Source organism: Macaca nemestrina, chromosome 11 (genome assembly GCF_043159975.1).
Source record: "Macaca nemestrina isolate mMacNem1 chromosome 11, mMacNem.hap1, whole genome shotgun sequence".
In the NCBI taxonomy this organism is placed as follows: Eukaryota; Metazoa; Chordata; class Mammalia; order Primates; family Cercopithecidae; genus Macaca; species Macaca nemestrina.
This window is the reverse complement of record NC_092135.1, coordinates 62446616-62462285: the sequence shown is the minus strand read 5'-3', so window position 1 is coordinate 62462285 and position 15670 is coordinate 62446616. Positions and strand designations below refer to the sequence as shown.

The window sequence follows — 15670 nt, the reverse complement described above, 5'->3', positions numbered from 1 at the left end:
CAAAGGCCAAGATTGTTGTGATTGTCAGGATTAGAGTGACACAGAAGGGCTTTCCAACACAGGCAGTGTGTACACTCTTGGCCTTCCTTGGACGCTCTATCTGTTTATGCTGGTGGGTTGTTGTAGATAAACCTTATCAGTGCCATGTTTCTCTTGCTAGTCAACTTTCAATCCTTGGATGGAACAAAATTTCTTCTTATTCTTCTTTAGGGTCCAGGAAGAATTTCTTCCTGTTGGCATCCAATTTCAAATGACCTTGTAGATAAATTGATATAAATAATATACTGCTCACTCTAAAGCAAGCTGGGAATTTGGGCCACTGCACTGGAAATGTATAATAGCCCTTTATTAAAGAAATGTATAATATCCCTTTATTAAATAGCATGATTATATAATGTTTAATTTTTTTTTACCTTTTAGTATGTATAAGAAATAGAATACTAATATTTTGCTTCAGTGGTTCTTAAGAACAGCTCTGCTATTTGTTTTTTACATGATCACAAAAGTCTTTAACTTTAACTTAGTTTTAACTCATATAGTCATGCAGTTTTTGTGATGAGTTGAATTCTTCTTAAATAGGAAGGTTTAGTGTAGTAATTCTTTGGGCAAGAGGCATGTTCAACTCTACTAGAGAATTAAGTCTTCACTTGTCTTTTCCTTTTTCATACATATATATATATATATACACACACACACACACACACACACACACGTACGTATATATTCTTTATTGAGTCAGAGTATTGCTCTTATTGCCCAGGCTGGAGTGCAGTGGCGCGATCTTGGCTCACCACAACCTCCACCTCCCGGCTTCAAGCGATTCTCCTGCCTCAGCCTCCTGAGTAGCTGGGATTACAGGCATGTGCCACCACTCCCGGCTAATTTTGTATTTTTAGTAGAAATGGGGTTTCTCCATGTTGATCAGGCTGGTCTCGAACTCCTGACCTCAGGTGATCCTCCCACCTTGGCCTCCCAAAGTGCTGGGATTACAGGTGTGAGCCACCACACCTGACCCTTTCACTTATTTTAAGGAGGAACAAATAGAAATATAATGAGACTTTTTAACAAAGGCATCCCATTCATAGTTTAAGGAATTTTCATAAATACAGAATATATCTAAGAGATGACAGAGATTTACTGCTGTGGAATATCAACCTAAATATAATTTCATTATTCATAGATGAATGTGTATTTTGGATAAGTGTGAGCATTAAATAGGATTTTTAAAAAATAAGGGCTTGAAATGGATTTCAAACAAAAATATTAAGTTTTTCTCTCAGCCGGTTTTATTCATTCTAACAATGAAATATATGCAGTTATTCCAGAAACTCAAATTGGCCTAAGCCCCTCTAAGTTTGTGCATCTCAGTTCTTGTCAACTTATGTCTAAATTTGCAGTGACATAATCTGAAGAAAATAGTGGCATATCCTGATTATTTAGTCACCTTTCTCATTTTATCCAAATTTACCTCTTGCTCTTTTCTAGCCCTTTTCTAAAAAAAATTAGCCTTCAGAATGTCTCTAGTTTTTCATTTTCTTAGCTTCTCTGAAATAAGAGATAGAACATGCAAAATAAGAGGCGTACTTCTGTTGCCCCAGGTCAGGAGAGTTTACTGTAGGAAAACATGTGGGGGTAGTCAGGAGGTGCAGATAACGTTTTCAGCAACCCCTAGATCATTCTTCAGTCCCCTCATTTCCTGGCATGGAATGTGCAGCAGGGAACAGAAACAGACGACAGAGAAAGCAAGAGGGAGGGGAGAGAGGGGTAGGATGCTTTTTAACAAACAGATCTCTTGGGAACTAAGAGTGAGAACTCACTCAATCCCATGAGGATGGCACCAGGACATTGTGAGGAATCTGCCCCCATGACCCAAACACCTCCTGCTAAGCTCCACCTCCAACACTGGGGATTACATTTCAACATGAGATCTGGAGAAGACAAATATCCAAACTAGATCACTCTCCTAGCAAAAACTCTTTTTAAGAAAAGTCTCTGTTTATTCATAATTTATCATTGTATTACAGGAACCTACCCCAGGGTGATACATGACTCTGTTAGCCAGGCTGGAGTGCAGTGGCACAATCCTGGCTCACTGCAACCTCCACCTCCCAGGTTCAAGTGATTCTTGTGCCTCAGCCTCCCAAGTAACTGGAATTACAGGCATGTGCCACCATGCCCAGCTAATTTTTTATATTTTTAGTGGAGATGGGATTTTGCCATGTTGGCCAGGCTGGTCTTGAACTCCTGACCTCATGTGATCTGCCTGTCTAAACCTCCCAAAGTGTTGAGATTACAGACGTGAGCCACTGTGCCCCGTTATAATATAGATAAGAGATACATAGATTTTTCAGAGACCAAAGTGGTGGGGAAGTAATATAAATAGTTATTGAATGACCTTTAGTTTAGACAATGAAGATAATGGAAGTTGTTGGACAAAGTAGCTTTGACACATAAACAAGTCTTGGATAGGTAACATTCATTCAATGTATAAGACAATTAAATGTAGAAGACACTGTATAAGGAATTATAACTGACTAATGTTTACTGATTTACTAGAATGATATTTTAATAAAATATTTTAATAAAAAGTCTACCTATGGATTGGGAAAAAGTATTTGCAAACCATATGTAATTATAAGGGTTAATATCCAAAATTTATGAATAACTTATACAACTCAATATCAGAAAAACAAATAACCCAATTAAAAATTAGCAAAGGACTGAGTGTGGTGGCTCCTACCTGTAACCCCAGCACTTTGGGAGGCTGAGGCAGGCCGATCACTTGAGGTCAAGTGTTCGAGACCAGCCTGACCAACATGGTGAAAGCCCGTTTCTACTAAAAAAAAAAAAAAAAAAAAACAAAATTAGCCGGGCATGGTGGCGCATGCGTGTAATCCCAGCTACTCAGGAGGCTGAGAGAGGAGAATCATTTGAACCTGGGAGGTGGAGGCTGCAGTGAGCCAAAATTGCGCCATTGAGCTCCAGTCTGGGCAACATGAGTGAAAGAATTAAACTCCTTCTAAAAAAATTTAAAAAATAAAGCAGCAAAGGGCCTGAATAGACATTTTTCCGAAGAAGACATAAAAATGGCTAACAGGTATGTGAAAAGGTGGTCAACATCACCAATCATCAGGTGAATGCAAATCAAAACCATTATGAGATATCACTTCATACCCATTAGGATGGCTGTTATCAAAAAGACAAGAGGTAACAAGTATTGGTGAAAGGATAGAAAAAGGAGAACTCTAGTACACTGCTGGTGAGAATGTGCATTGGTACAGTCATTCTGAAAAACAATATGGATATTTGTAAAGAAATTAAAAATAGAACTGCCATATATGACACAGCAGTCCCTCTCGGATATATACCCAAAGGAGTTTAAGTCAGCATGTCACAGAGATGCCTGCACTCCCATGTTCATTGCAGCATTATTCACAATAGCTAAGATATGGAAACAACTTAAGTACCATGTCCCATTAATGGGTGTATATTTGAGCTTATATACGTAATTTATTGTATATTTGCATTACACACACATGCAGATACACACAAGGGAATACTATTCAGCCTTAAAAAATAATATGCTGCCATTTGCTACAACATGGATGAACCCGGAGGACATTATGCTTAGTGAAATAAGTCCTTTTTTCTTTTCTAGCAGAAAGAAAAATATTGCATGATCTCAGATGTGTAGTCTAAAAATAAATCAAATATGCAGAGATAGAGAACAAAACAGTGGTTACCAAGGGCAGTGGTGGGGTGGAGGGAAATGAGGAGATGTAGATCTAGGATACAAAGTAGCAGATGTGTGGGATGAACACATCTAGAGCTCTAATGTACAGCATGAGAACTATAATTCATAATAATGTATTGACTTTGGAATTTTGAGAAATGAGTAGATTTTAGCTGCTCTTGCCACACTTGCAAGAAAATGGGTAACTATGTGAGGTGATAGACATGTTAATTTGTTTTACTATGTAACCAGTTTGCTATTTATTTTTATATATATATCTCATAACATCATGTTGTATACTTTAAATATACACAATAAAATTTTTTAAAAACACAAACAGGAATATTTAAGCTCTTTTTCTTGTTTCTACCTACACAGGTGATTAAAGTGTACAGTGAAGATGAAACCAGTAGGGCTTTAGATGTACCCAGTGACATAACGGCTCGAGATGTTTGTCAGCTGTTGATCCTGAAGAATCATTACATTGATGACCACAGCTGGACCCTTTTTGAGCACCTGCCTCACATAGGTGTAGGTAAGGATACAGAGTTATTGTCTCACATCATTGCTTTTCTATTTCTCATTCAGCTCCCTCTTGAACACCAATAATTCTTAGATTTGGTCTTTTGAGGTAATTTTCTATATCTTATAGGTGATCTCAGTTCCTTTTCATTCTTTTTTCTTTTTTTCCTTCTGATCGTGTATTTCAGATAGCCAACTCATTGATGTTTTCCTCTGCTTGATCCATTCTGCTGTTGAGAGCCTCTAATGAATTTTTCAGATCAGAGAATGTATTTCTCAGGTTCACAATTTGTTGTAATTTCAAAAAAAATCAATCTCGTTGTTAAATTTATCTTATAAATATCTGAATTGATTTTATCAATTTTATCCTGGCAATCACTGAATTTCCTTAAAGGTGCTATTTTAAATTCTTGGTCAGAGCTCACATATTGCTGTCTTGCTAGGGTCATTTACTGGTTCCTTGTGTCTGTTTGGAGAGATCGTGGTTCCCTGTTTGCTGCTGTTTTTGTGGATGCGTGTCTATATCTTTGCACTGAAGGATTAGTTATTTGTTCGAGCCTTCTTTGCCTGGTTTCTTTTGTTTTTTTATTGGATATATTCCTTAGAGGTTTTTACCGATAGGTCATTGCCTTCTTTTTGGCTCTAGATGGCGCCTTAAGCCTAGGTTTGCCTTGGCTCTAGTAAAGGTCAGAGCACTGCACTTTCCAAATGGGAGAGGTTCCCAAAGGGGATATCCCAACACTGTGGAACAGCTGGCTAGGGGCCCATGGCCAGGGGACCTGTGGGATGAACCTCCTGCCGTGTGGTGCTGCTGAACAGCCACTCTGATTTGGTGTCTCCTTTGGCTGGGTTGCAGAGCAGAGTTTCTGGGACTGGGAATGGTCGTCTTGCCTCCTTTTTTTTTGTCTCTGCCTGTCCTCAGGGATATTTCTCCCATCAGGCAATCACAATGCTTCCTGTGATTAAGACAGAGACAGATCTCCTGCCGGGGAACCCAAGATGGTGGGGTAGGAGGTTGTCCACCTAAATCTCACTTTTTCTGGTGTAAACACTGTGAGTTGGGGGAAAGTTTTTCACAAGCTTGTGGGAGGGGCATCGTGGTGGATACTGAAGTTTGGTTCTCTTACCGTCTGGAGTTTTTCTTCACTTTTCTGTTGCCCATGGAACTGTCTCATCTTCATATTTGAGTTCTGGGATACTTCTGGGGAAAATCTCAATGCTGTTTATTTGGTTTTGGTTTTCTATTGGGGAGAATGAAGCCAGTGGCTTCTTTGCCATTATTTTTCAGAAAGTCCTGCTTTTCTGTTTATTTTAGTATAGATCCTATGGTGAAGATTTTCTTCAGAGGTACAAAAATAGAAAAGAATTATGAATAGTCATTTCTTTATTCTTTTTATTTTTTGTTATTTGTAGTCACAAGAGAAAGAAAGTAGGACAAAGTGGAAACAAGGATAGAAATTTTTATAATTTACACACCCCGCTACATTTAAAGAATGATCTATGGGAATTTCAGCGCTAAAACAGATCCAATTGATGGAAGAATACATTTCATAATAATTTTTATTAGCACAATGCAAAGTGTTTGAGATGTTTAAAAAAAAAAAAAAAAAAGCTGTCATTTTGGACCACGATTTGAGTCAATTGTAGCACAGATAGGTACAAGTATCCATAGCAGTGGTTCTCTTTATGGGAGTGTAGACCCTAAACTTTTCTTGAAGAAATAAGTAAGTCCTTCACATTTTAAAGACATAAACACAAGGAGTAGCCTTTTAAAAATGTTTTATTTGGAAATGCATCTCTATTATGAAGTATGAAGGGTTTTAAAAAATTCTTTTAATATGTTGTAAAGAATTTGTTCTACTAGAGTAAGACAGGATTTGGCAACAGTTTTGTCCCCTGATTTTTTATTTTTATAGATTTGTTTTCAAAACATGTTTACATATCAGTAGATGAGACAGGAAGGAGTTTGTTATGGCGATGCCATTTGATTCTTTGAACTCTTCATTAGTTTCCTGTGGTTGCTGTTCCAAATTACCACAAACTCAGCTTCAAGCAACAGAAATTTATTCTCACACTTTTGGAGTCCAGAAGACTGAAATCCATATCACTGGGTTGAAATCAAGGTGTTGTCAGGGATGTGTGTCCCCTGGAAGCCCTAATTTCTTGCCTCTTCCAGCCCTGGTGGCTGCCAGCATTTGTTGGCTTGTGGCTGCATCACCTAATCTCTGCCACTGTGGTCACATTGCTTTCTGCTCTTCTGTCTGTATCAAGTCTCTCTCTTTCTTATAAAGGCGGTAACATTTCGGGCCCACCCAGATAATTCAGGATGATCTCAATTTCAAGATCCTCAATTTAATACTGTCTGCAAAATTTTTTTTTCCATGTGACATTCACAGGTTCTAGGAATTAAGATGTGGTTTTCTTTTGGGGGCTATAGTTCAGCCTGCCACAAACTTCGTTGCATTATATGTTTAACAACTTTTAGTAAGAAATCATCAAAATCATTTTAAATAATTTATCAGTGACTGTTCCATTAATTGCTTCAATTTGTTCAGACTTGTGAAAGAATTTTGTACATAGTCATTGGAATCATTTACTTTCTAGCATAGCTGCCAATATATAAAGTCATCCCCTTGTTTGATGCATTCGAGTTTATGCCTCAGAGCAATGTGCCAATGTAAGGTTCTGTTCAAATGAACAGCCTTTCTCTTATGAAATGGAATTAAAAATGATTTTGGCAGGAAAGGTGTGTTCTTAGAAGGATTCATTTTTTAAAGATCTGGGAAGTGGTTTTTCTGAACACTACCTGCATTCCCTGAACTACTTAGAAAATGTTTGTACTTCTGATTTGACAACGGGTGTCCTGGGACATGCCAGAACCTCATGAAGGGGACAGAGTGAGGCCTGTGGAGAGGAAGCTAGAATTGTTCCGCAGTCTCTTCGGTTGATAGCTGATAAGCTACAATAGTGCAACTGATTTTGACAGCTCAGCCTAGATAGTTATCAATCTGCCAAGGACGCTTGCTTCTAAAGGTATGTCATACTGGCCAATACGACTTGCCTCATCTTCTAGGACAGAAAAGGCTCACCATAGATTTTCTTCATGGATGTTTGTGGCTAGTTTAACTTGTATTCATGATAATTAATCTCCTAGAAGTATGGTATTAATTCTCAATAGATATCTGCCCTATTCCAAGCTATTTCATTTAGCTCCTAATTAGCATTATATATTATTACAGTATTTTATATTCTTAAGTTTTTCTTTCGGGGGGACTTAAAATTTTTTTTTGTTATAGTCACTACCATTTATCTCTAACAAATAGCTTTGCAGTTCAGTAATAAAAATCTGCTCTGTAAATCAAGAAGTGTTTTTCACTGAAAACACTGTAAATTATTTATATTAAGGAATAAAATGTACAGGTCTTTTAATGCAAAAGCTTAAAATGGAACATTGGGAATTAATTTGATCCACATATTAAACTTAAACTTTTAGGGATCAAGTAGTAATAGAAGTTTATTTCTTTATTACTGTATTTTCTGGAAACTGCTGAAATAAAATCAAAGATAATGAGTATATTCTCATGACTTCATCAACCATGCATTAGACCAAAGCTCACGAGAAAGAATTTTATTTCCAGAGCCTTCTTGTGTTTTTTTTTTTTTTTTTGGTTTTTCACTCAGATTATATATTTAAACAGAACAATTGAAAACATTAATTCTACCCCAATGCTAACATGTATTAGATTTAATAGCTTCCAGTTCTTTACCGATGTAACAGGAGAGTAATCACTATTGAGGTAGTGTCATCTTCCTCAACACAAAATATAAACAGATTTGTCTTTAAAATGTTTTTTTTTTTAGTTTTGCCTTTTTGCATAGTATATTATAATCTTGCAATATCTATTCAGTCTAATAGTGGTGGGAAGTAAAATGTTCAATTTAATTTGCATATTTAAATGAATGGAAAGAACTACAGTGGTTTTTTTCTCCTTAAATGTGATATGCAGCTGCAGATGCTCTTTGCTAACAGAATAAACCACTGATGTCTTTACTGCAAGTCTTCTGTGAGTGCTACTGATGTGAAGAACCAAAGGATGAACTATTTTCCAGAACTTTAGTGATCAGCCAGTCGGCTCTGCATATTGTTTAAGAAACATTCTTACACTCTTTTTGTCCAAAATGATGAATTTTCAATAAAATTCAATTTGGTTTTCTGTTCCTGTGTTAACTTGCTTAGGGTAATGCCCTTATTGAATAGGGAGTCCAACATCAATGATGGCTATAGGAGTGTGGCTTTATTTCTTTTTATGCAGGACATGACTTCATTCTTTTTTTTAATGGCTTCATAGTATGCCATGATTTATATGTACCCTTTTTATTTTTTTTTTCTGAGACAGAGTCTCGCTCTGTCACCCAGGCTGGAGTACAGTGGTGTGATCTTAGCTCACTGCAACCTCCGTCTCTCGGGCTCAAGCTATTCTTGTGCATCAACCTCCAGAGTAGCTGGGATTGCAGGCACATGACACCACACCCAGCATTTTTTTTTTTTTTTTTTTTTTAGTAGAGATGGGGTTTCACCATGTTAACCAGGCTTGTCTTCAACTCCTGAGGTCAGGTGATCCACCCACCTTGACCTCCCAAAGTGCTAGGATTACAAGTGTGAGCCACCATGCCTGACCTGTATGTACTGCATTTTCTTTATCCAGTCCACTGTTAGTGATTCTGTGTCTTTGCTATTGTGAATAGTGCTGCAATGAACATACGAGTGCAGGTGTCTTTTTATTTATTTTGGATATATGCCCAGTAATGGTATCGCTGGGTTGGATGATAGTTCTTTTTTAAATTTTTGAGAAATCTCCAAACTGCTTTCCACAGTGGCTGAACTAATTTACATTCCACCAGCAGTGTATAAGCATTCCCTTTTCTCTGCAGCCTTGCCAGTATCTGCTGTTTTTTAACTTTTTGATAATAACCATTCTGACTGGTGGGAGATAGTATCTCATTGTAGTTTTGATTTGCATTCCTCTGATGATTAGTGATGTGGAGGAATTTTTCACGTTTGTTGGCTACTTGTATGTCTTCTTTTAAGAAGTATCTATTCATGTCCTTCACCACTTTATAATGGGGTTATTTTTTGTTTGTTGAATTGTGTAAGTTCCTTATAGATTCTAGACATTAGACCTTTGTCAGATGCATAGTTTGCAAATATTTTCTCCCATTCTGTAGGTTGTCTGTTTAATCTGTTGATAGTTTCCTTTACTGTGCGGAAGCTCTTTAGTTTAATTAGGTTCCACTTGTCTATTTTTGTTTTTGTTGCAATTGATTTCGAGGACATAGTCATAAATTCTTCCTCAAGGCTGATGTCCGGAATGGTGTTTCCTAGGTTTGCTTCCAGGATTCTTATAGGTTGAGGTTTTTAATCTTTTAAATCTTTAATCCGTCTTGAGTTAATTTTTGTATATGGTGCAAAGTAGGGGTCCACTTTCCTTCTTCTGTATATGGCTAGCTAGTTTTCCCAACACCATTTATTAAATAGGGAGTCCCCTCCTTGTTGCTTATTTTTGTCAACTTTGTCAAAGATCAGATGGCTGTAGGAGTATGGCTTTATTTCTGGGTTCTCTGTTCTGTTGCATTGGTCAATATGTCTGTTTTTGTACAGGTATCATGCTGTTTTGATTACTGTAGAATTATAATACGGTTTGAAGAGGGGTAATGTGACCCTTCCAGCTTTGTTCCTTTGCTCAGGATTACTTTGGCTACTTGGTCTCTTTTTGGGTTCCGTATTAAGTGGGAGCTAAACATTGGATACTCATGGACATAGAGATGGCAACAATAGACACTGGGGTCTACTAGAGGAGGAAGAGGTGGGAGGAAGGGTTGAAAAACTAACGGTCAAGTACTGTGCTCACTTTCTGGATGACAGGTTCGATTGTATCCAAACCTCAGCATCACACAGTATACCCATGTTAAAAACCTGCATATGTATATATGTATTTCTTGAATTTAAATAAAAGTTGAAATTTTAAAAAATAAATAGAATTGTAAAGGGAAGGGCATAGTATCTATTTATTTACATTTAAATTCATTATTATTATTATTTTTTAGAGACAGGATCTCACTGTTTTGCCTGAGGTGGAGTGCACTGGTGGAGTCATGGCTCACTGCAGCCTCAGATTCCTGGACTCAAACAATCCTCCAGCCTCAGCCTCTATTATTATTATTATTATTATTATTATTATTATTATTATTATTTTGAGATGGAGTTTCACTCTTGACACCCAGGCTGGAGTGCAATGGTGCAATCTTGGTTCACTGTACCCTTTGCCTCCCAAGTTCAAGTGATTCTCCTGCCTCAGCCTCCCAAGTAGCTGGGATTACAGGCACCCACCACCACACTCAGCTAATTTTTATATTTTTTTTAAACTAGAGTCAGGGTTTCACCATGTTAGCCAGGCTGGTCTCGAACTCCTGACCTAAGGTGAACCACCCCGCCTCGGCCTCCCAAAGTACTGGGATTAGAAGCGTGAGCCACCACACCCGGCCTATTATTTTAAAAAATATTTTAAATACAAAAATAATCTAGCTCATTGTAAATAACTGAAAAAAGATATCATGAAGTAAACAATTATTCATAATTTCAACACTGAGCTAACTAATGTTAACATTTTTTAAAGCTCTTTAATCAGTTTCTCTACTTTAACATAGTTGCTATATATATTAACTCTTATAGACTACCTTCTTTTTTTTTCTTTTGTGCACTTAAAACGTATCTTGAGTATTTGTAGTTTTTTACTTGTCATTTTACAGATTCCACAAAAATCAGCAACTCCTCTTGCCTTCTCTGGCTATGTTCCCCATATAATTTAGCAAATATTTATTGACAATTTTGTACCAAGCCTATATTTTGTTGTAGATTCTGGGGATGCAGTATGAGCAAAATAGACAAAAAGTATTGCCCTTGTGAGTTTGCATTTTCATGGGGAGAGAGAGAGGAAACAAAGCCTAATATTTGTTATCCCAGAGGAGATGATAAGCTCTGGGGAGGGAGGGCAGGAGGAAAGGGGGAGAGTGAGTGCTAGAGCAGAAGGGAAATGTACCTTATTTTTTATTTATTTATTTTGAGACGGAGTCTCATTCCATTGCCCAGGCTGGAGTGCAGTGGCACAATCTTGGCTCACTGAAATCTCCACCCCCTGGGTTCAAGCGATTCTCCTGCCTCAGCCTCCCGAGTAGCTGGGATTACAGGTGCCCACTACCTCGCCCAGCTAATTTTTGTATTTTTAGTAGAGATGGAGTTTCACCATCTTGGCCAGGCTTGGTCTTGAACTCCTGACCTCGTGATCCACCCGCCTCGGCCTCCCAAAGTCATGGGATTACAGATATGAGCCACCGCACCTGGCTGGGAGATGCACTTTAAAGAGGCATCAGGGAAAGCCTCCCTGACTGGGAATGTTTGAGTAGAGAAATGAAGGACACAGCAGGCAGGCTGTGCAATTAAATGGAAGATTATTCTGGACAGAGGGAACAGCAGGTGGAAAGGCCTGGACGTGGCCGTGTGCTTGTGTTCAGGAAGCAGCCTCGGGGCCATTGCACCTGGAGTGGAGTCAATAAAGTGGAAGGTAATGGGAGAGGACTTCATAGAGCTGCCCCAGGACCAGATCGTGTAGGGTCTCATAGGCCAGGAAGTGGGCCTGGCATTTACACTGAGTGAGGAAAAAGCAAGGGGAGGTCTTTGAGTCAGAGAAGAATATGATGTGATTTAGTTTTAAAAGTATACTACTAAGGAGGCCAGAATGCAAGATTTGACCTTTCATTTTGCTTTTCCATCAGACTACCTGTGGCTCCCTGGAATGATCCCCACCTATCTGTCATTTCTACTAGTTGTACATGCCCCCATTGTATCATCTTCACATGTGGTCTGCGTGTTTATGAGATTTAGTGTTTGTGAGATCCTGAGGCCTCATAGGTAAGGACATTTTGACTTATAGGATAGATGAGAGTTGAGGGTTTTCTGCACTTTAGCTCACTTTTAGTGACCAAGATAAGCTTAGGCCAGTTTCGGAGACATTCCGAGTTGTTAATACATATGCTACTATAATTGCTTCTCATCTGTCTAAACCATATCACAAACTACTAAAAGCAGAAGGGGGAATACTTGACATTCAAAATGTGGTATGTTCCTGAACCTGAAGTCTTAATTTCAGAGTTACGCTTTCTGTGGCAAAGGAAACTTTAATCTTATTAATTTTTCTCTTCTTTTTCCCGAGATAGAGTCTCCCTCTGTCACCCAGGCTGGAGTGCAGTGTGTAATCTTGGCTTATTGCCACTTCCGCCTCCCAGCTTCAAGTGATTCTTGTGCCACAGACTCCTGAGTAGCTGGGATTACAGGCGTGCACCATCATGCCTGGCTAATTTTTGTATTTTTAGTAGAGATGGGGTTTCACTATGTTGGCCAGGTTGGTCTCGAACTCCTGACCTCAAGAGATCCATCTGCCTTGGCCTCCCAAAGTGCTGGGATTACAGGTGTGAGCCACTGCGCCTGGCCATTATTAGTATTTTTAATATAAATGCATATGTGTGATAGCTACTACTAGTGTGCATAGAGTATGTATTTTCATATCTATTTACATACAGGAATACAAAGATCTAGATTCTGTCAGATTCTGTAATCTGCATTTTCCCACTGAAGCAAGTTGGTTTCTTCCCACCACAATATTTCAAGCAAATGTTCCTGAGATTCTGTGGTCGGTTTGCCTCTGTCTCACTCTACATCTCTCTCAGGAATGCTGTAATTTAAATTGTGAACCACCAAGAAAACTTTCGTATAAATATTCCTAACCCAGGTAGTAATGAAATTACTGAGATTGAACCGAGCCAACCGAGTTCACTTTATTTATTTTGGCTGAGCAAGAGAATCATGCTAAAAATTACTTGTTTTTGAATTTGTTCAAAACATGAATTGTATAACAATATTATGTTTGGAACTTTGAATGCAATGTCCATGTTTCATATCCTCCACCTGTAATTATTAATATATGCTGCTGAGAATTTTAATAGGCAGAGTCAATCATTGAAAACAACTAAATATCTTGATTGTGTTATGAATCTCTGAATGTCCTTATTTTGGATCATATTATTATATGGTTCTACTTGTACACACACTTTGATAGACATTGAATTTAAAATATCAGCATGTCAACAAATATTTCTCTTTTCGTGATGTAGTAAACCAGGTTTTGCAACTGGTGTGGTTCGCTTCACAGCCACTGGATGTCACTATAGTTCCCCAGATGGAGTCCTCTCTGCTGTTATAATCAGTGTAAGAGTAGGGTGGGGGAAAAACTTCAGCTTCAAGTCCTCTGAAACTTAATGGGATCCATGTTTGTCTTGCTCCCATTTTGATTCCTAATTGAAGCCATGGTATGAAGCAGTGGCAATTAACACAATACCTCAAGCGCATACCTACAGACTCCTCGGGAAGAGGAATTAATTGTATTTTAGTATCTTTGCTAGGGACAGCTGAGATCCATTGTGAATATCATTGTGGAGTGGCTTTAATAAGCAAAATGAATGACTGGAGGCTCTTAATGAAACCAGTTTAATGTGTGCAGCTATGCCCACATGATCGCCTTAAGACAGAAGCAATGCACAGTGACAGTGAGGGAATGGTTCACAGCCTCCTGCTTGGAAGCTGCTCCTTCACTCTTTTTTCTTTTTTAACAAAGGAAATACAAGTGTTTTTCCTGTTCTGGAGCTGATATGTAGTCGGACTTTCTGTGCAGTTTATAACATACCAGCCATCAGAGTTGTGACCACCCTCGTCACAGCAGAAATCATTGTGAAGCCTTTGGGACATGTGGCACTGTGCTTCTTTCCATAAAGAGAATCATGTGCCCTGACCCCCTGGACTTTGAGGAGACATGGTGTCCTGGTAGCGCACACAGACCGGAAATGGGCAATATTTAACTAGCAAAGATGGGAAGTGCCTATAACTAAATCTGCTTCTGATTCAGCTGATTTTTCCTTCTATATATTCTCAAAGCCTCAGCCACATGAATTCAGGTCCTGGCATCTCTCCCCTCAGGTATTATGTTAGCCTCACAACGGGTCCTCCTGCCTCTCGTAGTTCTAACGTTATCCATCTGAATGCAGACCTGATTCTTTTTGCATTTGGGTCCAAGGTCCTCTGTGGGGCTTGTAGCATCTTGTGACCTGTCTACCCTTCATAGCTGCAGCCTTAATGTCCCACCCTTCCCTCCTTTTAGTTTATATGTTAGAGAACTGCCTGCAGATGCCTGCATACACTACAGTTTCTACTCAGTTTTCTTGTTTATGCTGTTAAGAGTCACAGGAAACCCTTTCCTGTCCATCTTTACTTGGCTAACTGCTGTTCATCTTCCTGGGCTTAGTTATTTTAGTTAAAAATGGAAGGAAAGTAAAATGTCAGCCTTTTCTTAAAAATGCTTATGACAATAAAGATGAAAACTCTCAGCTGTCCAAGCTGACTGATAGGTAACCTAGTGCCACAGTCCTGGGAGAGTGGGGAGAGAAAAGCAGTTGGAGGCATCCCATGCTCAGCCTTGTGAAGCAGAGTCACCCTTTCCATCTGACAGCAGGCCGGGAGACACATCCGCCTCTTACACATGCCTGGCTGCTGGGCGCAAACTGCTGCCGCTGCTCCAGGGCTGTTCCTTGAGATGATCAGGATGCTTGCTGCCACCACCTGTACTCATACATCCCTGGGGAAATTGCAAATCCTGAAAACAACAGAGAGCTGCAGGAGGCACTAAGAGTGTTAGTGATGAATTGTGTCCTGGGAGATGATGTTTCCACAGGACATACTATATAGGTAGGTGTGAGAAACAAGCAGTGTGGACAAGATTTAGATACAAGGTTGTTCAAAGTAGATTGTTTACAATACCAATTAACTAGACGAGTTAAAACCTAATAGTATAAAAGGAGAATACTATAAATGACAGTACATCCAAGGATGTAATGTTATGCAGCTTTTGATCATGCTTTTATTCTTCCTTTGAAGACTGATGTGGGTAAATGTAACATTGTGGTGATGATTGAATAAAATCAGTGTATAAATATATGTTTTCTAATATTATAAAAAGCATATACACATACACTCATATAGAGCAAGAGAAAAAGACAAGAAGGGAATATATTGAAAGGTTAGGTGCTTATTCCTGATTGACAGGTTCAAAGATGTATTGTGATTGTAAGTTATCTGTATTTGCAAAATTTTCTTTAATGGAATGTATTATTTTAATACTCAGAAAAAAAGAAATAAACACAATTTTTAAAACTTTGAAAGAGATTTTTAAAGCCTTAGCTCAGACATCTTTCTGCAGCCCCAAGTTGGACAAAATACACATCTTCTTTGTTGCTGTAACATTTTCTACAACT

The 15670-nt window shown here is 38.5% G+C and overlaps 1 protein-coding gene across 2 annotated transcripts in view; it reads left to right on the top strand.

Moving 5' to 3' along the window:
* Positions 1-15670, top strand: part of LOC105483372 (growth factor receptor bound protein 14) — a 128371-nt gene that overhangs the window by 67907 nt on the left and 44794 nt on the right. For both annotated transcript variants that reach the window (XM_071072864.1, XM_071072865.1), the window contains one exon: positions 4112-4268. In XM_071072864.1, the coding sequence (XP_070928965.1) occupies positions 4112-4268 (157 nt within the window). The remainder of the gene's footprint in view (positions 1-4111; positions 4269-15670) is intronic.